The 26,064-nt window shown below is 38.7% G+C and overlaps 5 protein-coding genes across 5 annotated transcripts in view; 3 read left to right on the forward strand and 2 right to left on the reverse strand.

Moving 5' to 3' along the window:
• Positions 1-10,789, reverse strand: part of LOC115624472 (golgin subfamily B member 1-like) — a 32,123-nt gene extending 21,334 nt beyond the window's left edge. The window contains 5 exon segments of the mRNA XM_030519174.1: positions 139-369; positions 1,656-1,769; positions 5,175-5,400; positions 5,574-6,371; positions 10,231-10,789. Coding sequence (XP_030375034.1) covers positions 139-369; positions 1,656-1,769; positions 5,175-5,400; positions 5,574-6,196 — 1,194 coding nt within the window. The 5' untranslated portion in view covers positions 6,197-6,371; positions 10,231-10,789.
• Positions 2,242-5,128, forward strand: LOC115624478. Its single transcript, XM_030519180.1, has 2 exons — positions 2,242-2,360; positions 3,559-5,128. Exon 2 carries the CDS (start codon positions 3,611-3,613, stop codon positions 5,126-5,128), a length of 1,518 nt encoding a protein of 505 aa, XP_030375040.1. The 5' UTR covers positions 2,242-2,360; positions 3,559-3,610.
• A 1,282-nt stretch (positions 10,790-12,071) lies between the features above and the next one.
• LOC115624474 (T-complex protein 1 subunit eta-like) lies at positions 12,072-15,689 on the forward strand. Its single transcript, XM_030519177.1, has 6 exons — positions 12,072-12,188; positions 12,525-12,785; positions 12,849-13,668; positions 13,734-13,868; positions 13,928-14,116; positions 15,231-15,689. Exons 1-6 carry the CDS (start codon positions 12,186-12,188, stop codon positions 15,449-15,451), a joined length of 1,629 nt encoding a protein of 542 aa, XP_030375037.1. The 5' UTR covers positions 12,072-12,185; the 3' UTR covers positions 15,452-15,689.
• A 566-nt stretch (positions 15,690-16,255) lies between these two features.
• On the forward strand, positions 16,256-17,396 carry LOC115624475. Its single transcript, XM_030519178.1, has 2 exons — positions 16,256-16,513; positions 16,644-17,396. The coding sequence occupies exons 1-2, from the start codon at positions 16,312-16,314 to the stop codon at positions 17,219-17,221; spliced, it is 780 nt and encodes a 259-aa protein (XP_030375038.1). The 5' UTR covers positions 16,256-16,311; the 3' UTR covers positions 17,222-17,396.
• A 2,450-nt stretch (positions 17,397-19,846) lies between these two features.
• LOC115624476 lies at positions 19,847-20,618 on the reverse strand. Its single transcript, XM_030519179.1, has 2 exons — positions 20,547-20,618; positions 19,847-20,479 (listed from the first exon to the last, which is right to left on the reverse strand). The coding sequence occupies exons 1-2, from the start codon at positions 20,595-20,597 to the stop codon at positions 19,919-19,921; spliced, it is 612 nt and encodes a 203-aa protein (XP_030375039.1). The 5' UTR covers positions 20,598-20,618; the 3' UTR covers positions 19,847-19,918.
• Positions 20,619-26,064: the final 5,446 nt, after the last annotated feature.

The following is a 26,064-nucleotide window of genomic DNA, read 5'->3' on the forward strand; positions in this document are numbered from 1 at the left end:
ATTAGTAACAGTTTAATTTCGAATAATGCTATAATTCCCGACAGTCTCATTTTATATGTTTTCAGCTTTCAGACACATCAGAACTAGCGGGAAATAGGCCGAGTTGGCAGCACTGTTTAAAGCTATGGCTGTACTCACCTCACTTGTAACTTGAGCCTGGCTTGTATCTGTTTCGTTTTTGGTTTTGATTGCATTCGTGGGTTTCTTTGGCTTTTCGTTCGTTTTTGTTTTCGTCGTTGATATTTTAGTTTGTTTTTCTTGTTGTTGCTGGTGTTGTAGTTGCTCACTCTGCTTCTTGCTGTTGTGCAACACTTGCAGGTCCTTCTTAAGTTGTCCTATATTACGTTCTTTGGTCTTGATTTCCTCTAGCTGCAAAAAAAATAACACAAAGCAGAAAACGACTCATTTAAGCAAGTCAAGAGGCCAAATAGTTGTTTCTTTGAATCTTAAATATCTACTTAAAGATACACCTTTACACCTTTTTGCGGAAGTCGGCGCGTTAATGTAATTACACTTTTACGATGTCCATGTTAATTTAAGCCATTCCATTTTTCAATTACGTCATAAAGCCCATATTATCACAACTAACGAGCTGCGAGCAGTGAATGAAGGCATTATGAGAAATTTTTGTACTGTTCGAGTAAGTCGTCGTCATTACAGGAAATCTCAGATATTTCTACAAACTCCAAATCAAATGAATTCGAACTGTCTTCGTTCGTTTTTAATCTTTTGGCCAAACCTCATTAACTTATTTCGAAAATTGCAAACCTTTGCAGTGTTTATCTAAGCTGGCATTTTTATATATGTATTTATTTTAATTTTAGGAGAGAAATAACTAAGCATAAAGATAGTTAATATTGAAACTTAATTGAACAAAAATTATAGCCCATTTTTAAATATATTATGCTCAATTATGTGGCAGCTTTAAAACCTTTTAAACATAGTTTCTCTGTGCTTTTTCTCCTAACATGCTCCGTAGCAAAATTTTAACTAATTTTCAGTTCAGAAGCTTCTACGTTACAGAGTAAACGTAAATATAATTAATGTCTCTTTCTTTCTATCTGAAATCATCTTAGTTTAAAATAAATAATTTTTTAATATTAATTAAATTTCTCTAATCATTTGCGTCTTGATCCCAACTAACAATCAATCATGTTATTTGCTTTATTTTATATTTTTGTTTTCGAATTATTAATAAAGACCCTTAATAAATTATGCTCGAATATAAATTTTGAAATATTAAACGTCCTTTTAATAGAAGTATAATTAATCAAGTTTTTGTACATAAATAAGTATATCTATATATATCTCTATTAAACATAGCTCAGGAAGACAAAGATGTTAGCTTCTGGGGATCCATAAAAAAATGAAAATCAGTCAATACCTTTAAAAATAATTAACAAAATGAAATAGATAATAGATTTCAAGAGCAATGTTTGAACAGATTCCACTCGAAAAATTTAGAACTATTCTGAGAAGTAATTTAATTTAAAGCCAAAGACCATCATTTGACAAACTCCGAAACTTTTGTTTGTTGCGCAGTGTTACGCACAAATTGCATATTTTTTAATAGTTTTGTTGTTGTAACAGTTTTTAAAAAGTAAACCGCTTGCCACTCTAAGCTGCTGTTGCAGTCCCAGATCTCGGAAACTTACCAAACGTGTTATTTCAATTTTGGCCGATTTCTGTATTTGAGTCAATCGGATTTCATATGCATTTTTTAATGTACGCATATCGGCGGCCTTGCGTCTATCAGCCTCGCCATTTATCTGCAATAGATCGTAAAGGGGGGCATTGTGTCAGGGGGGCACATGAGACGGCTGACAAATAGCAAGAACAACAAGAGCAACAAAAACAACGGCCAACAGGCCAACACGAAGCGATGGAATGTTAGTTGCACTTTGTAAGAAAAAAGAAAACAGAAAAAAACGCATACATTTCCATTAACTAAACGAGTCACACATGGTATGATGTTGTTTGCCGAATGTCCTTTCAGCGCCTTGTCATTCGGAAATGGCAAACAGTGCGCATTAATGGAATTAGCTTTCGGTGTTTATTTTTTTGCAAAGCTATAAAAACAAAGGCGTAGCGACAGTTCCGGAACAGTCAACACATCCCAGTCCAAGCAGAATGTTTGCATATCGCATAATTCTGCTATTGGTTACATCAGTTCTAACTATTTCTGGGGCTGATGCCAACACTAAGATCCCATTGGAGAGCCACCTGGAATCCGGGTTGGTGTTGCAAGTAAGCAGCTTGCTGTGCCAGGCAAGCATTAAGGAGCTCATTGTGTACTTCGAGAACGAAACCTCCAGGCACCAGACAAGGGAAATACTGCAGCAAGTGACACAATGCGGCATGTCCTACATATCATTAAGGTACTAAAAATATCCTTTCTGAATAGAAAATTCCAAAAACACTAACTTCCTATTACACACTTGATAATAAGCTAAAAATCAAATTAAAGAATTGCAAGGATTTCTTTTATGTTTGACGCATGTGTTGATTGAATTCGTCCTGAAATCCTGTACTCGAAAGGTGAAAAACCTGCTTTGAATTGAACGAAAGTATTCAAAGCTATTTAGTATGTTCCCGACTCAAAGCCCGTCTTAAAAACTGTATTTTCGTACCTTTTAAAAATCTGTGACATATTTTCCCGTGAATAATTCAAGAAATCTACTAAAGATGAGGGACGAAGAGTTCGCAAACTAGCCCTAGTCTTAGCTTTAAAGCCATTTAAAGCAGATCGATACTGTTCGGTTATGGATAAGCTTCTAAAAAATCACATCTTCTATAGAACATTTAGTATAGAACAGAAAAATAACAAATCTACAAAGATCCTAATACAAATTTTCTAAGTTTGGGGCGTTCATATGAATGAGAAAGTCATATACACCTTATTCTGTTTTTACACGATTCTGATATAACACGGTTTGAAAATTAAGAATTGCATATATATTTCTTTAGAGATAAGGAACCAATCACCTCTTTTTGCATATGATTTTTTACACGGTTGTTTCTGGAACCAATCTACCGTTTTAAAACAGAATTAGGTGTATCTATATGCGTCATCTATATCTATGCGTCTCCGATACTTGCACCTTATATTTTCTAAATTATAAGTAGTATAACGATTTGTTTATTATTTCATATCCTTTCTTATTTCCCCTAACCTCTTCTTCTAATTGTTACAGTCACTCGTTTTAGATGTGTATCATAATATTAACACTAATATTTTGGTAATTTCTGGTTATACGATTTGTGAAACTGTATAACCTCTCACTAAAACATGTAATTTTTATCTAAATGAACTTTCTTCGTTATTCTAAAGTCTTCTTCTGTGTCGATTCCGAATTCTTTCATTTAAACAAATCGACAGGAAAAAAATTAATTCTCACACATTATTTCCACACTTAATAGCTAGGAAATCTCTGGAAACCCAACTAAGCTTTGTTGTATTACTTCATTGAACGTATTTGAAGAAAATAATTCTATAAACACCTTAAATTGAAGAACGCGCACCTTAAATGTTTCTTTCTCCACCTCTCTACCTTCTAGAAATCGAAACCGCTCGGGTCCGCTGGAAGCAATCAAGGACGACGGCGTTCTGATGTATATGCTGATGATTCAGAACGATATATTACAGCCGTTGGCGTTATCTTTGTTTCGCAAGAAATCGGCAGCGAAACATCTGTCGCACGTCTTTCTGTTGATCCGTAACTCGGAGAATGTGTCGGACGCCTGGCTGCGGTCCACTTTCAAGCAATTCTGGCAGATCTGGTTGCTCAACATTGTGATTATATATTGGCGGGCAGAGCGTCTGCAAATCTATCGCTATAATCCCTTCAATGACAATTACCTGATCGAGGTGCGTTACGGAGCGGAGTTGCCGAAATTGCGAACACTTTTCCCCACCGTCATTCCCAATATGCAGCGGAAGCCGCTGCGGATGTGCATTTATTCGGACGAGGTGCGCTCCATTTATGGGTCAAGGGGTCAGATTTATGGCACAGATGGCCTGATGTCGGAGTATATAGCGGAGCGTTTGAATGCGACGCGCATGGTGAGTCGCGTGCAGCTGGATGGGCAGCACAATCTGAGTGCCGACATCTGTTTTATGGAAATAGCCAAGGAGTACGACGATGTGGCGATGAACATACGATTCCTCTCCCCGGAGTCGTTTGGCAAGCATGTGGAGTTCACGGTCGCCCACAATCGCGATGATTTGTGTGTGATTGTGCCGAAGGCGGATACGGCGCCGACTTTCTGGAACATGTTCCGTTCGTTTGGGTGTCTGGTTTGGCTGTCGTTGCTGGCCAGCCTTCTGCTGGCTAACATCTTCTGCTATTGGACCCATCACGGGCATGGCATTGGCGTGGGTCTACACATATTTGGCTGCATGCTCGGCCATGCTCTGCCGCTCTCGAGCGTTCCATGTCGCTCCTCGATGCGTCTCTTCTTGGTCTTCTGGCTCTACTTCAGCATGCTCATCTGCACGGCCTTCAAGGGCAATCTGACCAGCATGCTGGTCTCCCACAAGAATCTGCCGGACATCAACGATCTGCCCACCTTGGCCCAATCGGAGTATCGTTTGCTCACCCGGCCCCGTCATCTGAAGCACATTGAACGTTTTCTGCTGCGCGACCACCAACTGGAGGGCAGAGTCCGGCAGCTGATGCTACCCGTGCCGGATATGGTGCTGCTCAGGACTCTGCGGCGAAACGATCTCTCCTATGCCTATCTGGAAAAATATCACATCGCCAAGTTTCGTGTGCAGGAAAGAAGACACACGGAACGAGGCCGGCCCCTCTTCCACCTCATGGAGAACTGCCTGGTGCCCTTCCATGCTGTCTACATCGTGCCCTATGGCTCCCCCTATCTGGGCTATCTGAACAGACTAATACGCAGTGCCCACGAGTTTGGCTTCGAGCGCTACTGGGATCGCATTATGAATTCGATTTTCCTCAATGCTGGCGCCAAGGTCGTCCATAGACGCCGTCGCCAAAACACTGACGACAGTCCTGTGGTCCTCAAAATCGAGCATCTGCATGCCGTATTCTGTTTGTGGGCGGTGGGCGAGGCACTAGCGCTGCTAGTATTTCTATGGGAACGACTCAAACGCAACTAGACGATCACAAGACATGCTGGCAACTCAAGCCTTCATGCACACCTACCTGGCATTTCTCCTCTTTGGTTCTATTCGCTTCCTTTAGCGCGGCAATCTCGTTTGTCAGTCTTTGAATTTCATAGTTAATGAGGCCATCGGCCGATATACTCGTGCTTGTGCTCAACTCTCCGTTGGCCAAGTCTTGGGCCTTCTTCTGTGGTGTGGGCGGATTGCTTTTCTGAAGTTTCTTCACCTCGGCTCTCCATTTGCGACCATCGGCATCGTTTTGCGCCCTAAAATAAAATATAATTATGAAATTGTATTTGACTTTATAAAAATATCTATTATGTGATTACAAGAAATATCTTTCTGAAAAAATAGAGGTAGAGTTGCATTTACTTTCCTATCCTCCGCTTAGTCTTGGATAAATAAGTAGAAGTACGGGTAAGTATAAATTTTTGCTCACCTCAGTGCCCTTACGGCGCTTCGTTCGGTTATTAGACTGGACTTTAGTTCGTTGATTTCCAGTCGTAGCTGCTCGGTGAGGGCGTTTAGCTTCTGGATGGTGTCCAGACTTTCCTGCATTTTGCGCTTGAAGCGCTGCGGTGTGGTATTCGATACATTGGTTGTGATAACGCCGCCTACGAGGACCGGGCGTTCCACTTTCTTGGTGGGGGAGGCTTGTTTGTTTGCGGGCACCTTTGTCGCAGCGCTATTATAATTGTGGGCCGAATGCTCAAATGTGTTTGTATCTCTGGGGCGCAACTTGCCGCGACAATTCAATTGGATGCCCTCGATGCGTGTGCGTTTCTCCTGATTAACCGTATCCCCCACTGAGGTCAATGAAGCGCTTAGCTTCTTCTTGCGTTTCAATTTGTTCTTGCCCAAGACAATTGTCTCCCAATCTTCCTTATGGCGCCCAACGGGGGGCACATTCTCGTGCCTATTGTTCGCCTGGAAGCTCTGTTTACTGTTGGGCCCTCTTTCCGGCGCCAACTTTCGCACTGCGCCATTATGAGGCGTCAATATGTGTGCGGAATTCTCTTCTAATCCTTTGCTAGAGGTCGTTTCAATGGTATTTTCAGCCATTTTTTAGGGGTTTTTCGTTAATGGTTTTTATATGAAAATATGCCGCTATCGTTTCAAAATTCTATGCATATGTATTGTGATGTATTATGGTCCGACCTTAACGAAAGTCTCACAACATTCTAAATGGTCAGGCGACAGCTCAAGTTTGCATCTCTGAATTCAATTCAGGGGTTAGCTGTAATGAAATGTAGAGAAAGGAAGGGTATTATTTTTGTGGAAGCAGAAACCGCACTTAGCAATTATATAAATAGTGGACATTGTATTCTCCCCCTTGACTTTGCTTACAGTTTTTGTTGACTCTGTTTAGCAAACTGATAACGAAATTAGATTCTTAACAGATTACTCAACATGTTGAATGCAAAGAAAACGGCGAATTCTTTTAGAAACTTTTAAATTTTCAAAGCTAAGTGGGAGAGAACTCTATGAAATTTGGTTGGCCTGAGTATCACTGATATGCCATCCTAAAACTATTGCAGTTTACATTTCTTTTTAGAATACTTTGAGTAAAGTCGTTCTTTATAGAGTTGCATTTTCTAACCCGTATTTTGCGAAATTTTGAACATATTTTGTTACAATTGCAGTAATGGTCAGACTAGCAGATAATTTGTACTAAAATTGGTCGAATTGCTGGAGCATGATTAAAATTAAATGTTCAATCAGCATTAGCATTAATTTTATATAAAAGATGGTTAAGTAGTTTCGAAATAATATTTTAACTTGAGTGTAAGGTTATGACAGGCAAATTCTGCAAAGCTTTCATCAATTTCATATTCCATCGATCAAAAGTAATATTATAGTACTACCTTATAACTGTTCTAATGGTCGACCAGAAACATGAATAATTTTCCACATCAGCAGATATCTTAGAAATTATCAACGAGCTCTGATATAATTATAATTATGTTTAGACAGGCAAATAATTTGTACACAAATTTACTCGAGCTTGGAATTTGATATTTTTTTGGAATGAAGACCAATTAGCACAAATCTATAGTTTTCCCAAAAAATGAGTTTGAAGCGTACTTTTTAAATTGAAAGAAATTTTGTGCGAATTGTTTGCCTATCCAATAATAACTTAAAAGAGACTATTCAAAAAATTTTTAATCACTTATCCGAAAGCCTAGCTTTACTGTGTGTGTGTTTCTTTATTGAATTTAAGAGCCTAGCTTAGGATTAACCGAACACTGACTGTTTTGGAATGAAAAATCAATGAAATTTTCAACTGGGAAACAAAGCGAATATTATCCTGATATACCAGACAAGGTATCAGGGAGAGTCTCACGTGGAGACTCCCCCCCTCATAATAATATAATAATAACTATAAATACATATTCGAAATATTTTATATTTGAAAGGGGGGACCAGCCGAGTGTTTCTCTCTTTCTTGGCCGCACATTTTTCGTTTTCGCCAACCAATTAGGAATGGGAATTATGTAATGGAGACATTATTATTATTTTTTTTTTTTGCACATTTTAAGGTAGGGCGATAAAGTTCTGAACGGCTGTCTTTCACGGTAAACATGCAAAATTCTGCACCCTACCATAAGACACAATGCCCCAACAGCTTGTTTAGCATTCGTTTTGTCCGACTTCTACCCATCGGGCTGCTTGCACTTCTATGGCTGCTGTTTATAGTCGTTAGTCGCTAGTCGTTAACTTCTGAGCTATTTTGCCACACCAATCAACAAGTGTAACACAGAAGGCAAGAAATAGTTCGCCTTCTATTGATTTTGCTGCCACAGAGCTTTTCCACCGCCCCACACCCAAATGCAATTTAACATACAAAGTTTCTTTCTAGTTTTTTTTGGTGTTTGGTATCTAGTATATGGACTAGTCGGAGGGGTAAGTGCGTTCATACTAAATACAAATTACATTTCATTGTTGGTTGCCACATGACGTCATGTGGCGCGCCTTTTCATGCATATAGAAGAGGAAGGAGGGGTGGGGGGTGATGTGCGTGCCACACACGCTATAACATATGTAACAAATTCTGTATCATGTGGGGCCTATCAGCAACTAGAGCAAAATTCTTTGCATTAAAGAGCTCTATATATATTCATATATATGTTTACGTACAATTTGAACAATGTATACAATGTGCTTGCATCCGCTTTAACAAGCACACAAAGGCTATATATATATATTAATCCACATATAGGCGCTGATGTCTAGCCGGAGCACTCATCAAGAGTTCAATAATAAGTAGCCGAGAATACTATATAGGTACTACACTACAGTATAGATGCGCTTTAGAGACCCTTTTCGAAACTCTCTTAAAAATTGCAGCCTCACATAAAAGCACATTTAATCGCAAAGCTTCGCAAATTTCCAATAAAACCGAACCATTGTGGTTGTAAACGTGTTTCCATCTAAGGCCGCCAAAATATGGCAATATTTAAAATCGCAGAGTGAAGCAAAAGTATGACAAATTAAGCAGATTACTCAGCTCCTATGCTCTCTGACTAATAGCAGGCAATGCTGTATATCAATATTAGCATTATACAAGTATATAATCCGAATGGCAATATGAATCAATAAAGAGCATTTTATTTTGAAAACTAAATAGCCATTTCGGTTATGTAAAATGTGATGGAAGATGAAACGACTCTGTCGTACCTAGAATTAAAAAAATTAGCTTCAGAATGAATACAAAAAAAAAAATTTGTATGAATATTAAAGCTATACAAGTCTATAAATCAGTTTGATATCAAAGATGAAAAAAAATTTTAAAAATAAATATCAAAGTAAATACTTTATATGTACATTAACAAATTTATGAATAAACTTGATAAGGAATAATATAACTATACAAATCGAATATCAAAATATAATATAATACATGAACATAAAAAAACAATTTAAGAACAACATAAAGCGAATATGATAATCAGTTTCAAAATAAACAATAAAGAAGTGTGATATAAAAATATACAATTATATAGGAACATAAAAAATGTCAATTTAAGAATCAACATAAAAATTAATAAATAAATAAATGAATAAATAAATCTTAAAATAAACCATCAAATCGGTTCGATATCAAAGATGAAAATGTTTTCGAAAATAAATATCAAAATGAATACAAAAATCAATTTTAAAAATAAATATCAAAATAAATGAAAAATGCCTTTAAATTAATATTGAAGGTAATAAGAAATAAATAAGAAATTTTGTATAAGAACAATTATTGAAAATAAATGCAAAAATATGTATATATAGTTAAGACCACGCATTTGTCAACAAATAACTATAAAGTTGAAAATCAATATTAATATATGAACATACGTAATTTAATTTAATTATGATGATGATTTTAATTTGTGCTCCTATTTCTTTATCAATTAAAATCAGTTTAATTTTGCCGCTCCTTGACAATTTCTACTGTATAGTTGTATATACTATACTATATATAAAGTATATATAGTTGATTCTGCTCAAGTGCCGTCAGATCAACTTAATCAAGGCCGAAAATCTCTATCCCATGTGCGAGTATGTACGAGTGTGTGTGAAAATATTGGATTATGCTCTTGGAAACATGAACAACAACAGAAACAAGTGCTATATGAATTGAAATTGGGAAGCAACACGCAGTCTATCAGCTAAATACTATAATAAATTATAACATATTCATAAACTCGTTCATATGATCCACTCTTTGCGCAGAGAAATATTTCATGCTGCATTTAATTAAATTAAAATTGTGCGCCATTAATCAGCAGAGTTCGGGTTGCGGCTCCCATTTTATTTACAACGCGGTGACATCACGAATCCGCCCTGTTGACTGTTTCCTCAGCCCAGCCAGATGGTAGATGGTTGGAACATGCCATCACATCTATAGACTGGACAGCTACAGAATTTTGCCACATTTCTGACACTTTTCACTTTTCATTTCGTTAGCATGTTTCAAAATAAGAAATACACAAATAGTGTATTGCAAAATGGATGCCTCGTTAAAATGTTCTCATACTTATATACATAAAATACTGTATAGTCGGATGTCTGGGGCTGAATCATTCAAGATCACGTATACGCACCATTTACATTCAAAATCCTTGGATAGCAGTCTTTGCGCAAACTTTTCGACCAAGTTCTGGCATGTCATGTAATTGACATGAGAAATATTGTTTTTTTCGCTGCTCCGCTACTTAATTACAAACATACATTCAACTGTTTATTTACTCTTTGTTGCTCGTTTGTTTGTGTGTTTGTTTGTTTGTTTTAGACTGTTTCTTGCAGTGTATATTTTCGCCTTTTGATTTTGCTTTTGCAATGACGTCAATATGTTAATTATAGTATATCTGCGCGCGTACAGTTTTACTCAAAAATTGTTCGGTATGTGGAGCAGAATTCTTTGCGTTTATTTAATTTAAAAGAGTTCGTTAAATTGCTTTCTTTTTATTATGTTTTATGCTTCAACTAGTATTCTTTACACACAATTCGATTACACTTAAATATTTCAAGTAAAGTTATTGTTGCAGTTCGTCGAAGAAGTGGTTAAGTGGTTGTATATTTTTTAATTAATAATAATTGCAATAAACTATAGTAAATTAACTAATTCGAATTAAAAATTTCGTTTGCTTAGCGGCAGCGGAGATCTTTCGTTTCGGTCGGACACCGATTGACTAACTTGGCGGCATAAGCTTTTTAGGGCTTTTCGAATCTTCACATCGTTTTGTTTAATTAAGGAAAGCTTTGGCATTTATTGAATGCACTACTATTCTTTGGGGTTGTTGTCAATGGGAATGCGAATGGAAAGGGGAATGGAATGGGGTGGGGGGCTGCTAAAGCTTTGGCCGCCGCTGTGCGTGTTGGCCGGCGTGCATTCCGGTTCTTAAACCGGAAGATGTAATTGATTGAAGGCGAATGGATATTTGTTTTGAATATTCATGCATGAAAGCTTGTCATGTATTTATAACCCAAATTAGTATGCGGGGTATTCTTAACACGCTGCAGCTGGGAATTTGACAATTGGCTTAATGGCAAGATGAATGAATCCTTCAAATAGGTCAACGGCTTGGCGGCAGCTGTCGTCGATCATAAACACATTATTTTGGCACCAATAAGCTGTCGTCGATCATAAACGCATTATTTCGGCCCCAATAAGTTGAGAGCAGCTCTCCATTCTTGCTGTTATTCTGCGAAGAATTGTAAAACTCCAACAAATTCACACTTACTTCTTTAGAGAGACTTCTTATGTGTACAGTTTCGTAATCACTTTGGCTTGCAGTTTGCAAAATTGTTTTCCAATACACACAACTTCGCATAAATGACACTTTTATCGTGGAGATCACAAATGTATTTTGTAAGCAACTAAATTTCCAGTTCTAAGTTACAGAATTAGATTTAGATGTGCTCTTTAGAAACCATAATTTAATATTAATTTGGCCTTTATTGGCTTAATTTGTTTTTTTCTTCTTTTTGTTTAATTGCTCAAGCGTACAACTCACTCAAGTTGAGCGGTCGGAGCAAACTAAAAACGCACAAATATATTTTTGAATTGGAATGGGCGGCATGCGTGTGCAACCAACCAGTGGAAGATCGCCAAATTTATATAAATAGATGGGAGCACACATCTATATTTGAAGTTTCTAAAACCAAGTGACAAACGCAGATCTCCTTACAACACTGTTTTAGGCGCGCAGGCCACCACCAATCAAAATTGGTGATTAAACTGCCTAATTTGTTAACTTTGTTAAAGATATCCCCAAGTTTTGACGTTCATTGCATTGTAACGGAGTTCTTAAAGTCATACGCGTGCTCATAGGTCTCTAATGACGTCACGTGCGACATCATGTGTTTCGGTATTTCAAACAGTTAGCAGCACTGCTTGCTCGCCTCAAGTATCGAGTCGTTTAGCTTGCTTCCATCCCTAGCGATTACTCATTGCGGAAAACGTGAAAGAAATTCTCATATTCTCGCCGCCTGTCTGCTACTAAATTGTTTGTTTTAAGCAACATTAACGTGTAACGGCGAATATCATCAATTAAATATGGTTAGTTATTGTGCAAATATATATCCAACGTAAGGGTTAAGCCCGCAATCAAATAAAATATCCAAAATTAACGAAAGCATTTTAAACGTGTTTCTCCCCATGTGTGCCAAATTTTAAGTATTTGCTATGAATTTATATTAATTACGGCATATTTAAATGCAATTTGCTTGTCTAGTGCAATGGTCGGTTGCATTTGCCGCTTTGCTAATTTTTCTCTCACACATACACACACACATTTGTAAACATAACCTTCAAAGAAGCTTCTCGGCCAATTGCCGCTGCAGTCACACAAAGCATATCTGACTAATAATCACAATTTATATATTATGTCTGCAGCAACCACAAATTGTGCTGCTCAAGGAAGGCACCGACACGTCGCAGGGTAAGCCGCAACTGGTGTCCAACATAAATGCCTGCCAATCGATTGTGGACGCTGTGCGGACAACTCTGGGACCGCGCGGCATGGACAAGCTAATTGTTGATGCACATGGCAAAGCGACCATTTCTAATGACGGTGCCACAATAATGAAGCTGCTGGACATTGTGCATCCCGCTGCCAAGACATTGGTGGACATTGCCAAGTCACAAGATGCCGAGGTGAGAATTGAAAATTCAATTTACATATATTCTTGCACGTGACTTATAATTTTGTTACTATAGGTGGGTGATGGCACCACTTCCGTTGTGCTGCTGGCCGGCGAGTTCCTTAAACAGGTGAAGCCCTTCGTGGAGGATGGCGTGCATCCGCGTATTGTTATCAAAGCCATACGCAAGGCCCTGCAACTGTGCATGGACAAAATAAACGAGATGGCCGTTCACATTGAAAAACAATCGAAAACAGAGCAGCGTGCCTTGCTGGAGAAATGCGCGGCTACGGCAATGTCGTCTAAACTGATCCATCAGCAGAAGGATTTCTTTGCCAAAATGGTGGTAGATGCTGTGCTCTCGCTGGATGAGCTCCTGCCGCTGAATATGATTGGCATTAAGAAAGTAACGGGCGGTTCTTTGGAAGAGTCGCAGCTTGTATCAGGCGTTGCATTTAAGAAGACATTCTCCTATGCTGGCTTCGAGATGGCACCCAAAGGCTATGAGAATTGCAAAATAGCATTGCTTAACATTGAGCTGGAGCTGAAGGCTGAGCGCGACAATGCCGAGATCCGCGTGGATAACGTAAAGGAGTATCAGAAGGTGGTGGATGCCGAATGGCAAATACTCTACAACAAATTGGCAAAAATACATGAATCAGGCGCCAATGTTGTGCTCTCTAAGCTGCCCATTGGAGATGTGGCCACACAGTATTTCGCAGATCGCAACATATTCTGCGCCGGCCGTGTACCCGAGGAGGATCTCAAGCGCACAATGAAGGCTTGTGGTGGCGCTGTGATGACGACAGCCAACGATATAAGTCCCAATGTGCTCGGACTGTGTGAGCGTTTCGCTGAACGCCAAGTGGGCGGCGAACGTTTCAATCTCTTCCAAGGTGAATATTTCATTATCGGAGCAGTATAGTTTGCTTAACTAATGACTGATTTTATTATTTGGAAGGTTGTCCCAATGCCAAGACCAGCACATTGATCCTACGCGGTGGTGCTGAGCAGTTCTTGGAGGAGACAGAGCGTTCCCTGCACGATGCCATCATGATTGTGCGCCGAACAATCAAACACGATTCAGTCGTTGCCGGTACGTTTGCAATTTACAATACGATATAGAGTGTATAACTGATTGATTTCTTTTGGCAGGCGGTGGCGCCATTGAAATGGAACTTTCCAAAGTGCTGCGCGACTATTCGCGCACCATTGCCGGTAAGGAGCAGCTGTTGATTGCCGCCATTGCCAAGGGCCTGGAAATCATTCCTCGTCAACTGTGCGACAATGCTGGCTTCGATGCGACCAACATTCTCAACAAGTTACGCCAAAAACATGCCCAAGGTAAGTTCTAAAACCTGTTATTATTAATTCTACACTCAAAAGCAACATTCCTGTTTTACCAAATTGCAAGAAAAAAATCTTGTCAAAATTAAAAGAATGGAGAATTGAGGACCAATAAGCTTTATAGACGTTATGTGTCCTAATCGGTTGCAGAAAGTAGAAACGGAAATTCAAGTATATTTTAAGACTTAAAATATTTAACAGTCCTTATAAATCTTTAACATCGACACATTTGGCACATTTTCAACGGCTTTTAAGCCTAGACGACGAATTGGAGTGACATTTTTGCAGAGCCATCAGGGCCGTAATGTAATTCCTTTTTCCAATGTACTCTCTAGCGGTTCGTTTTGCATCCTCGACTAAGACAGAGGATATTATGCGATCAATAGCTGACATATATTTAAAAAGGACCGACTGCTCACCAGCCGCCCAAGGAAACTGCTGTGGCTTCGGAACGGCATCGAGTTTCGAGAACTTAGCTTTCGTTTGGGCTTTCTTCATCTCGTGCTTGAGCGCGTGCTGTGCCATGCCGGGAACGCTGATTCCCATTTCATTGGCAACTATATCTGTCAGCAGGCGCACCATTAGCTGTTCGGTGTTGGGCTTTGGTGTCAGATGCGGATTAACATAATGCATAACAAATTCAGCGGTGCGCTCATAGTCCATGGGCAGGCCAGTGGTGCGATCAAGACGAAACATTTTTGGAAGCTCCTTCTTGGGCTTGGGCCGGGCAATCGTTTTGCGCCAGACGCGTTGCTCTGTCGGCTCCTTTTTGCGTTTATGGGGCTGATGAAAGCGTTTCTTCAGATATAACTGGGTCTGCGCGCATTTCTGCAGACCAATCAGCTTCTTTTTTAAACTCTTAGGCTGTTTCTTTGAAGGACATTTGTGTTGTACAGGTCGTTTAATTTGTTTTTTTTGTTGTGGCTACGCTGCACTTCTTGTTGGCCATTTATTTTAAGATAAAAACTAACAATTTTGATACTTATATCCAATGGAATGAAAATGAACTCTGAAGGCATTTGGCGTTTAAGGCGAAGTTGCTCGAGCAAGCTAAAAATTTAACAAATTTCTAGATAAATTATTAACTTCTTACCTTTCTGTTGATTTTCAGGTGGCAAGTGGTATGGCGTTGACATCACAAAGGAGGACATTGCCGACAACTACGAGCAGTGCGTGTGGGAGCCTTCAATCATCAAGATTAATGCCTTGAGTGCCGCTGCAGAAGCCGCTTGCATGATTCTGTCCGTCGATGAGACAATAAGGAGCCCCAAGGCCGGTGAAGCTCCCATGGCGGGCGCCCCCATGGGTCGGGGCATGGGCAGGCCCATGTAAAAAAAAAAAAAAACAGAAAAATTATGAGCATTAGCAACAATAACATAATAAGCTCATTCGCACCTAATAACTCGATTCAAAATCATTCATTTGCATTAAACTCTTAATTTGTATTTAACACCTCTACTATACTATATGTATTACCGATCATACGTCACAGGCTATTTGTTGCACTATTGAACAATTTATAAACTGATCTATGTCTAATAAAAATGGAACGCATATTTTCATAACATAACCGAAGTATTGTTCATGGGCAGTATAGTCTGAAAGACTTATTTCGCTATAAACAGACTTAACCTTTTGAGAAACTCCACAAATTGTTAACTTTTGCTAAGAAGGAAGACTTTGAATTATTAATAATGTTTTTGAATAAATTAAATGAAATTGGGGTTTTAGAAAAGTTACATTCCAGACTATTCCTATAAAATGGACCTTTGAAAATATTGCTTTGATTTCAAAATTAATAAAGTCTAGCTCTCTATACGCCAAATAAAGTTAATTTACAAATAATAATTAACATTTAATTTGCAAATATATGTCAGCTTGTCAGATAATGCAACATAAATGTGATTGTTGCTTTTAACTCTTTAAAGTGAAAATTGCATCTTACCTTTAATTAAAGGCGTTTTTCAAATTTGAACGTCTGTTAAAGCCGTTTGGTAATATTTTGTGCATTCCCATGGCGCACATCTGGCAACTCTCGCGCGCGACTGGACTGCGCTTTGCTAGCGTTTTTGCTCATCACTCAGTGTTGTTTTCGCGCGTCTTTTATGCACACGAACGCAGGCCCGCACACACACATTGCCGCCACACGGTGTCTCTGTCTCTCCCATCCAAGTTAATTTTTGTTGTGAGACATGGGAAACCATAAAGTATTGAAAGGCATGCGCTACTCCATGTACGAGTTCATAGATGCAGTGAAGGTACATCCAATAATCTGGAACCGGGAGCACGAGGATTTCCACAATCGCGAGCTGCGGGATCAGGCATGGCAAAAAATTGGACAGAAGTTGTGTAAAAATTTCGATGCAGCAACTGCGGCGGAAAAGCTGGAAATCGGTAAGCAACGCGAACAGTACATACTTACAAATAAATACATGCATATGTATGTACATATACATATATGTACATATGTGTGTGTAGGTGTTAATGAAAGCAAACACTCTATTTTGTTTACGTTCTCCGGCAGCCAAAACATTACTCAAGCGTTGGAAGAACACACGCGACAGCTTTTTGCGCGTCAATCGATTGCGTCAGAGCGGCGAGGAGACCGGTAGAGCTTCGTATATATACGAAAAGGAGCTCAGTTTCTTGCTGGACGCCAAACAGGACTCGATAAAGGAGGATCCGAAGACGCCGGCGCCAGCCAAGCGCAAGAGATTCGGCATTCTCAGATCCGAAACGAAGCGTCGCAGCTCGGGCCCTGCTCAGGAGGATGATGAGGGGGGCCTGCATGCAGTGCTCGATAGTCTACCCTACACAGAGGATGCCTCTACGCTGCCCGAAGGGGCTCAGGGAACTAGCGCTCACAACATTTCGGCTTTGGCTAAGAACGAAACCTCCACGTTTTCGATGGACTTCACACACTCATCAGTCAACAGTTCCAGCACAATTAATGCTCAGACCCCTTTGGTCACCAGCGATCCCGATCAGGCCTTTTTCGAGAGCATTAAGCCGCACATGCAGAACATGACCTCCGACCAGAAGCTAGAGTTTCAGATTGAAGTATTGAAAATACTGCGTAATTTTAAGCCAAAGCCAAACTGATCTACAATTACGAGTAAGCCTAAGCTAGAGCAATGGAAGGTGCAATATATGTACATGTATATATTTACTTATGTTGTTGAGTAATTTGAGGACCATAGCTTTAATGCACAATTATACAGTTTAAAGAGAGATTAAATGAAATTCCAGTCATTTGCAGCTATTCGAGCAATAACAATTTCTTACTCTAATCGCGCGAACTTAAAAAGGACTCTACATGCAATACGCAAAAGGTGGCAGCACTGTTGGCTGGTATGTTTTGTGTTTCAAGTATTGGTATTTGGTATTTTTTTAGTGGAACATTTCTCAGAAATACGTTTTTTTTATTTTTAAATTAACTGAAGAAGTAGCAGCTATTTTTTACAACTTTAGACATAATTTGTTTTCGACAAGAGTATGTTGAAGAAGTTAATTTGATTTTTGACGATGCAGCGCCATCGAAAGATAATGTGACATATTATGAGATATCGACATCCGTAGGCACATGATCATTTGGCCATCATCTGAACGGCACACAGCCCTTTGTATGCCAGAAGTTTCCGGATAATTAAGGAAAACTAACGTCAACACATCAAACACCCTTATCAAGCGATTGCGAGCTCTCACATAGAAGACTTTTTGAGCACCGGAATCGAATTAATGGTCAAACCTCCTTACAACCCTGACTGAGCACCCAATGACCTGTTTTTGTTTTCATATTTCAAACAATAAGTCCGAGTAGAAGCCGTTGGATCTGTGTTTTTGCTATCTATTCTCTAAACATAAACGAAAGCCCCCCGATTGCAAAAAGAATGCATTCAAAGACGAAAAGAAAGAACTTATCAATGGCCTAGAAACTTTGAGTTTTCTACAACTATATATATGTGTCAATAAAACATTGATGGCTCCATATTCATGAGGCATTAATACGTTTATTAAATATGATGCGCAGTTTATAAACTAAAGTGGTTCGACCAGTTTTAGTTTTCAAAAAGTGCTTAAACCTGTATTTGTATTTACTGCAATGGCTGGCAAGTTTTCCCTTTATATACCGATCTTGAGTGTATGTGTGTGTGTTGCAAAAATCAGGCGTCTCTGTTAGTGCCCCTAAATAAAAAAATTGTGTTAGCCATTTCCTAGCCCTGAGAGCCCTCTAAATACCTTTTACATCCCAACGCTTGTTGTTCGAGTACTCAAGATGTAGCCTGAAGATATTTACTTGTATGTATGTATAATTTCAATAAAATAATGAATATATGACGAATTATAGCTAGAAAGGCTATCTGCTCGAGAGTTAACCTGAAGATTTGTACAACTGTAGACTGGAGACTTAACCTGAAGATATGTGTATATGACTGTTGGGCAACCCAATTATGAATATATATTTCGATGTTTATAAAACATTTGACATAACACACGCGTCAAAACCAAAGTATGAGTTCAACTTTAAAGCTTAAGGAATACTGGTTGATAGGCAGTTTGCCAGGAATAAGGGAAGGAGTATCGCCTATAGCAGCTCTGGGCATAACAGCCAACTTGCTCAAGCGGGTCACTAATTTTTAACGGTTACAGACAATTATGATATACTAGTATACCCGTGTTGGAGAGGAAAGGGCAGTATGTCCTTGTAGGAGAGCATTTCGACTACGTCTTCTGATAAAATTGTTACCCCAACATCTAAGCAACAACTAAGACTTCTTCTTAGCATGTCTTTACAGTTTAAACTGAATGCATCAACAAACGTTTACTGATGAAAAAAAAAAACATAAACTAAAGAAAATTAAATTAAAAGCTAGTACCCAGGATGTGCGAATCGGAAGCAGCTCTGATAACAAGAGGTGTTGTAGCGTAATATCTTGCCATTTATCAATGACAAGAGGAAACGGAAACGACACGAATTCTTCCAATTCGCCAGGGGAGAAGATGCTTAGAAGAATGCAGAAGTTTTTTTTGCAATAATCGTTTCTATGGCAGCTACTTGTATATATACTTGTAGTTTTAAAAAAAACTTGACCTAAGTGTGGCTAAGACGAGTCCACAACCAAGTTTGGTGTCCGTAGCTCTTATGGCTCAAAAGTTGTGCTATATCGATTAATTTCCTATAACATGGGGATCTTCTGTCTGCCAAATGTGCGATTATATTATTATTGTAGAAAAGGGTATCTATTGTGTATAGTTTAATGGAAACACAAGTGCTTTAGAGGAGAAAAAAACTCAATCAGCCCTCATACAAGTATGTCGGCGACACACACACAACACACATGCGAGTACACACTGTAGTGTGTCTGTATTTACTCCCTTAAGTATATACGAAGCAGCCGTTATTATAATTCCCTTTTGTGGTGGTTTCAGTTTCTGGAATTTTTAGGACCCTTGTCGAGCACATTAGCGACTGCAACGGCAGCGGCAACGGCTGTGGCAGCTGCTTTCGGCTTCGGCACTTCACACGCGGCTGCCTACCTGCATAATAGCATTTGGGTTCTCGGATGCCGCTCTTGGTATGGGTGTAACGTATTTTACGCAGAGGGAGATTTAGGTCACAATGAAGGTCCCCTGCCCCCTGCCCTGCTCGTGCGATCTGAGCCATACCTGTAGCGATAGCGAGTGCTGGCAGTGGATTCGAGACTTCGATGAATAGACAGGAAGTGCTTTGAGGGGTTGTTGTTTCGTTTAATTGTTCGATTTTCTACAGAATATTGAGCGTAAATCTAAATTCAAACATTATGTTTCCGACATAATGGTCTTTGTACTCATATATCTAGCCCAAATGGCTTCGGCCTGCAACAAATAGCTCGAAATTTCCTCCTGCAGACTCAATAGTTCATATTTCTCGAGAGCCAATTTCAGGATCACATATTCCAGAGACCGCACACCGCCTGCTGCGCTGGGGGCACCCAGTCTGTTAACCAACACTACAAAGTTGCGCAATGGCTCCAGATACTCTCCGAAATTTCCAGTCTCAATCGCCGCATCCACTTTATTGATATAGTGCAGAGTTTGCTTCAACTTGGCCGCCAAATCGTCGCTACGCCCCACCAGCGGCGACAGCTCTGTATTCAGCTTTTGCATCGCCGCCTTCGTCCTTCGCAGCTTCTCCAGAGCGGCTTCGGTGTCTTGGCGCTCCTCCGTCCAGGCCGGCACGGCTCCCACCGTCGTCTGTTCGCTGTCCTCCACAGATAGTTTATTATTGTCCACAGCAATTGTTTTATTTATCAGCGAATCCTCGCCATCCTTCACATGGAAGTTCAGCGAGAAGTGAAACAAAACGTTCGCCTCCGCCAGCTGTCAAAAATTAGAAATCGAACTTAAGAAACATTTTAGTGCTCCCTGAAAACATTCCCCTACATGCCTGTGCCGCCGTGAAGATGCAGAGCACGAGCCAAGCTGGATGGAAGAACATCTTGAACGAATGCCAGATAGCACCGGACTGAGCGGCTTTCAATGAATGGAAAATCAGATCACACCACTACTATATCATTTGTCGCTTATCTCTACGATTATAGTAGGTCGGGTCACTCGAATGGGCTGATAACTGCGAATATTGTCCACTGGTTGAGGGCCGCTCTTCACAGATTACAATTTGTTGCTAGCCCAAAGGGTGACTAACTACATAGCACTACTAACTATATACTTGTACAAGTATACCTATATAGCGCTGAGGAAGGCATTATTTGAAATCAAATCATTTGGTTGAATCATTTCATTGCTGATCCATAAACCGAATCATTTTGTAATTATTCACAAAAACACAAATTCATCATGCAGGGAAGGGCTTCAGAAATACATACAAGTAAATGTATTTAATTTTTAAAAAATGCACTTAATTTGTTGGTGCCAAGGGGGGGTTCTCGAATTTTATACAAAATTTTCATTAATTTGATTCAATAACAACTCTACTATACATACTAATATGCACTTGTATAAAATGTAAATAATAAACTAGACATTTAGGCGCAAATATTTTAATATTTAAATTAGCAACTGGGCCATATTTATATCCGTGTTTATATTTTTTGGCATTCATGTCTCTGAACGTTTTCCAAAGTCTTTTAGAAGCGCCAAATGCCAACAGTCATTGTTTGTATTTATTTTTGAACGCTGAGACATTGAAACGCAGATGCTAAATATTGTTTTTATAAAAATAAATAAATAAATGAACAATTTAGTTTGTTTGTTTGCCGACAAAAAATATTCACAAAGAGTCACTTAAATGCAGGTGTTTTATGAGATATTGTATACGAGTATATCGCATGTACATATATAAATAAATTTTCGTGTACATATGTACTTCAAAGTGCTTTGAAGTTTTATGGTTTGTTGTCTGAGAAACCCAAAGCAATTTGAATTTGAAGCCAGACCAGTACTAGTTGGAAACTTAACGAAGCGCACATTACCAGGTCTAATAGGTTTCCTGTCATAAATCAAACAAATTAGCGAAAGTTTACACTCAAGTGGGGAAGCCATTCAAAAACAACAACTGATATGATAAGTTCCCTTTTTTAGTAGACATGCGTTCGACTAACAACAAATGTCGGCGTTTAGAGCTAACTACAAGTATAAATAATTGTTAGTTAGAAGAAGTGATGTATGGGAACAAACACTATATACAAGTATTTATAAGTAGTATTACTATTGCATGTTTATGAGTAAATTGTCTCAGTGAATCACGGCTCAATTGAATGAACGAGGTTTTCTAAAGCTGTGGTCAGACTTGAAATTAATTTGCACACAAATTTCGTGCTGTTTACACAAAAGGAAAGTCCTAAAAACTGATCTTTGTTGACTTTTGTCCATCAGGCTTTTGGCCAGAGAGCTTTAGACTCACAGAGCCCACAGTTCCAACATTGCTTAAATAGGTTAACTACTATTAAGGTACATAATCATAATATTAAGTCTAACCAGTAATTAGAACAAGCCAGGTCGGTGGCAGGGCATGTCAGACTGGTTAATAGATCATCTTAATAAAGTGCTTAGTATAAGATGACTTTAGATAACAAAGAATCCCATCAGTTAAGTGTTTGGTATGGGACCTTAGAGAATATTTTGTGTATAGAAATATTAATCTTATTTAAATTATCTTAAATGCACATTCATTTATTTAATCATTTTTCAATAAACCTATAGGCACTGTATGTACATATATACCGATATATACTCTACACTATATACTTGTATATAGTATAGCACGATGTTTGCTTTGATTAGACTGTGTTTTTTGAGTGCGTGTGCCTACAAGAAATACAGAAAGATAAGGTGTGCGAGCGCTATCAATAAAAACATGCCACAAATATATACCATGTAGTAAATATGTATGTATATTGTGTGCCTGGAGTGTGTATCAAATCAAAGGAGGAAGCAATCGAGGCCCGACTCTTGAATACCCTAAGCCCTTTGTTATGCCAATCATTTCTGAGCCAATTTTTATGTAACTTTTGATTGTGGTGAGGCTGAATATAAAGCCTATTGAGACCACATTTTCTGAGTATATCTTTATAAACCATAAATTAGTTGGTACTTGCGATTGATATTTGCACCGGTCGTTCCTATGGCAGCTATATGATATAGTCAAAATCGGCTATTTTGATGAATTTTCAGATGAAATATAGTACATATAGTATACAAGCCCCATAAGTACAAAATATAACATAAGCCAGTTGTTATCTTAACTTATCATAACTATTCCTATGGCAGCTATATTAAATAATAGGGGTACATGTAGATTGTCATAAACTTGCTGTGCCAATGGATAAGACAAGTCTATATAGTAAGTTTGGTGTGCCTAGCTCTTATGGCTCAAAAGTTCTCGCAGTTCATACGGACGAACATACGGACACATCAATACCGATTCGTCTGGTCATGCTGATTATCTGTTATACCATATAATGGTTCTGTCAGGCCTCCCTCCGCTTTGTTCATACATAGATTGGAGGCTTATGCTTTCTATGATACCCTTTTAGCCTTCGGATGCAGGGTATAGAGACCATCATCGTCGACTGTCAAACGCAAACAGGCATGGAAAGGGGATCAATCGTAGAAATTGCGCAGCGAAAATATTAAAAACGTTATATATGTATATGTACATATTTATATACATATGTACGTGAGAGTGTGTGTGTGTTTGTACATATTCCACACAGCTTGGAGAAAAAAACAAAAACCGTTGACGTTGTTGACGTCGTCGTTGTTGTTTTGCATGCGAGCCTGTCTGTAATACGTGCCAGTAAACACATACACACACACACACACACAGCCATAGCCATGCTTTTGTATCTGAACGTCAGGCGAAACTTATTTTTATATTTTTGTTCAACATTTTGCGTGTGCGGAATGGCGAGGGGCGAGCGGAGACTGAGGCGGCGACGACGACGACGACTCTTGGGGAGAGACCAACGCACAAACTTGTAAAATGTGAACGACAACGCAGCCTAAATACACATACATACATACCTCAATAAAAGTATGTATGTGCGTGTGTGTGAGTGTGTGTATGTTTGTGTGTGCTTGCGTGTGTGGCACATACGAAAATATCTTTCAGATACAATTGCGTAGAAGCGTCTAACCAGGCGCGCTTATTTTTTTATACTCTTCTGCTTACGTTGCCGTTTCATTTTCAACGTCATTTTGCGCGCCCCATACGAAGCTGGGTTTATTTTTTAATTATTTAAAAATGCTATTATATTTTTGTAGATATACATATAAATCCAATTCATGCCCATGAATATTTAAACAATTCGTTTAAGGTGAGTTTTTCTTAAACTTTTGCGATACATTTGTTTCGAAATTCTTCTCTTCTTCGTCTATCTCTTCTATCTATATTATTTTATACCTTTATTGTAATGTTATATAAAACACCTTATATCGACTGCATAATTTGTTAATTTCTAAAATAAATAAATAAATATCAACCACGGATTATAGAAATAAATCGTTAATTGTTAATTTTTAAAATAAATAAATAAATATCAACCACGGATTACAGAAATAATTCGCTGTTGAAATTAACCACTAAGCATTTAATTTTTTATTTATTTATTTATGTCAACAAACATTGACTTTCGACATAGGAGGAAAATATATAAAAACAAGAGAGAACGCTACAGTCGAGCAAGCCCGACAGTGTAATACCCTGTACCCAGGTAAACTTCCGTCACTGAGTTATATGCGCCCATAGCAGCAGCAAAAAGAGGAAGAAGAAGAGCGAACTCGTTGCTGCAGTTTGTGGGGGTTGTACTGTAGAGAATTTGTTTCGCTAATAACTTTTCACAAAATTGACCGAATTCGATTAAATTTTAAACAACAGTAGACAATTATATATAAATTATGTGTGCAAAGTTTGGTTGAGGTAGCATTTGAAATGTGGACGCTATTGACGAAATTCTGTAGCGGGGGAAGGGGGGGGAAAATTAAAAAAAAAAAATAAACTCGTCCTTACTCGGACCTAGGAGAATCTGGATGCCAACTTTGGTTATTCTAGCTTTTATAGTTTCTGAGATCCTCGCGTTCATCCAGACGGACAGACGGACAGACGGACGGACAGACGGACGGACATGTCTAGATCGATTTCTCTCGTCATGCTGATTCAGAATATATATACTTTATGGGGTCGGAGATGCTTCCTTCTGTATGTTACATACTTTGCACAAACCTAATATACCCTTTTTACCCTACGGGTACAGGGTATAATAATTATAGAAAGCATCTTATAAGCTAGAAAAGCCTAAGAAGGAGAAATCTTATCAAATTACAATAATATCTAGGTTAAGAACGGTTCTCGACTCATGTAGAATCAAATAATAATTGGAATTGGAATTTTAAAAATAAAAATTACGAAACTTGTCGTTCGCCCTTTGAAATAATGAAAATAAAATAAAAGGGAATCAGCGATTCGAAGTAACGAAATAAGCACGATGTTCATGTGGTTGCTGTAGTTGTTGTTTTCTTGTTTTTAGTTTTTAGCTGAAATCAACATGGCTCGTCGTCTAGTTCGTTTAGTTTCACTAGACAAGTACTGTGTGGGGGGTGTGTGTGTGGATGGGGCGAACGGACAGACGAACAGACGGATAGACTCGGCGTGTTCAGCTAAAAGACAGAGACGGAGAGATAGGCGGCAGCGAAGCAAACATTCGCAAGTTGGCCGACGCTCGACCGACCGCTTTGTTGACTGCAATTATCGCAAGCACAGCGCCATAAAAGAAGAAAAGCAGCAACAGAAACAGCAACAACAACAACAAGAACAACAATTTTGTTTACGCGTTCGCAGCAAAACCGACAAACACACACACACACGCACACATCTATAAATGCTTATATGTACACTTCTCTCTGCAAGTATATAGTATATTTGCAGGAGTGTGGTGGCTCGAACCATTCGCGAGGGGAGGGCGAGGAGGGGACTTGGGTCAGCATAAAAGCAAGCCAAGTGGAAAAATGTTAGACTCCTATCTACGTACATATATACACACATACATACATAAGTATTTATTTATATATGTATATACATACATACAGACATTATACAATGTTCGTACATACTTATGTATTTACGAATAAGTACATGCAGCATTATGCCGATTGTTACGAGCAACTTATGAGAATTAGCTTTTAGAAGGGCTCTCTGTATTCGTTCGAATATGGTTCGATAAATTCGCTGAAAAGGCAAAGCAGCCAAAAAAATTCCATTTACATAAATTGAATTTTTATATAAAATTGCTTGGCTGATTTAATAAATTCGCAGTTTTCGTTTAAATGCAGCAATAAACATTTTTTCGTAAGGAATATTGATGGAGTGTTGTTAATCATTATGAAAAATCAACAATAACATATTTTACGAAATGATAAGGCGACCAAAAAGTTTAATATTCTGCTGT

The sequence above is a fragment of the Scaptodrosophila lebanonensis genome, unplaced genomic scaffold, assembly GCF_003285725.1.
Source record: "Scaptodrosophila lebanonensis strain 11010-0011.00,11010-0021.00 unplaced genomic scaffold, SlebRS2 tig00000057-arrow-arrow-pilon, whole genome shotgun sequence".
Lineage (NCBI taxonomy): Eukaryota > Metazoa > Arthropoda > Insecta > Diptera > Drosophilidae > Scaptodrosophila > Scaptodrosophila lebanonensis.

Bases quoted from the DNA above. Each gene is read 5' to 3' on its own strand.
- LOC115624478 (XM_030519180.1), top strand. From the start codon at position 3,611: ATGTATATGCTGATGATTCAGAACGATATATTACAGCCGTTGGCGTTA.
- LOC115624474 (XM_030519177.1), top strand. The intron at 13,669-13,733 runs GTGAATATTTCA...ATTATTTGGAAG, and splicing joins ACGTTTCAATCTCTTCCAAG to GTTGTCCCAATGCCAAGACC. The intron at 14,117-15,230 runs GTAAGTTCTAAA...GTTGATTTTCAG, and splicing joins ACGCCAAAAACATGCCCAAG to GTGGCAAGTGGTATGGCGTT.
- LOC115624475 (XM_030519178.1), top strand. From the start codon at position 16,312: ATGGGAAACCATAAAGTATTGAAAGGCATGCGCTACTCCATGTACGAG. The intron at 16,514-16,643 runs GTAAGCAACGCG...GTTCTCCGGCAG, and splicing joins GGCGGAAAAGCTGGAAATCG to CCAAAACATTACTCAAGCGT.
- LOC115624476 (XM_030519179.1), bottom strand. From the start codon at position 20,597: ATGTTCTTCCATCCAGCTTGGCTCGTGCTCTGCATCTTCACGGCGGCA. The intron at 20,480-20,546 runs GCATGTAGGGGA...AATTTTTGACAG, and splicing joins GCATCTTCACGGCGGCACAG to CTGGCGGAGGCGAACGTTTT.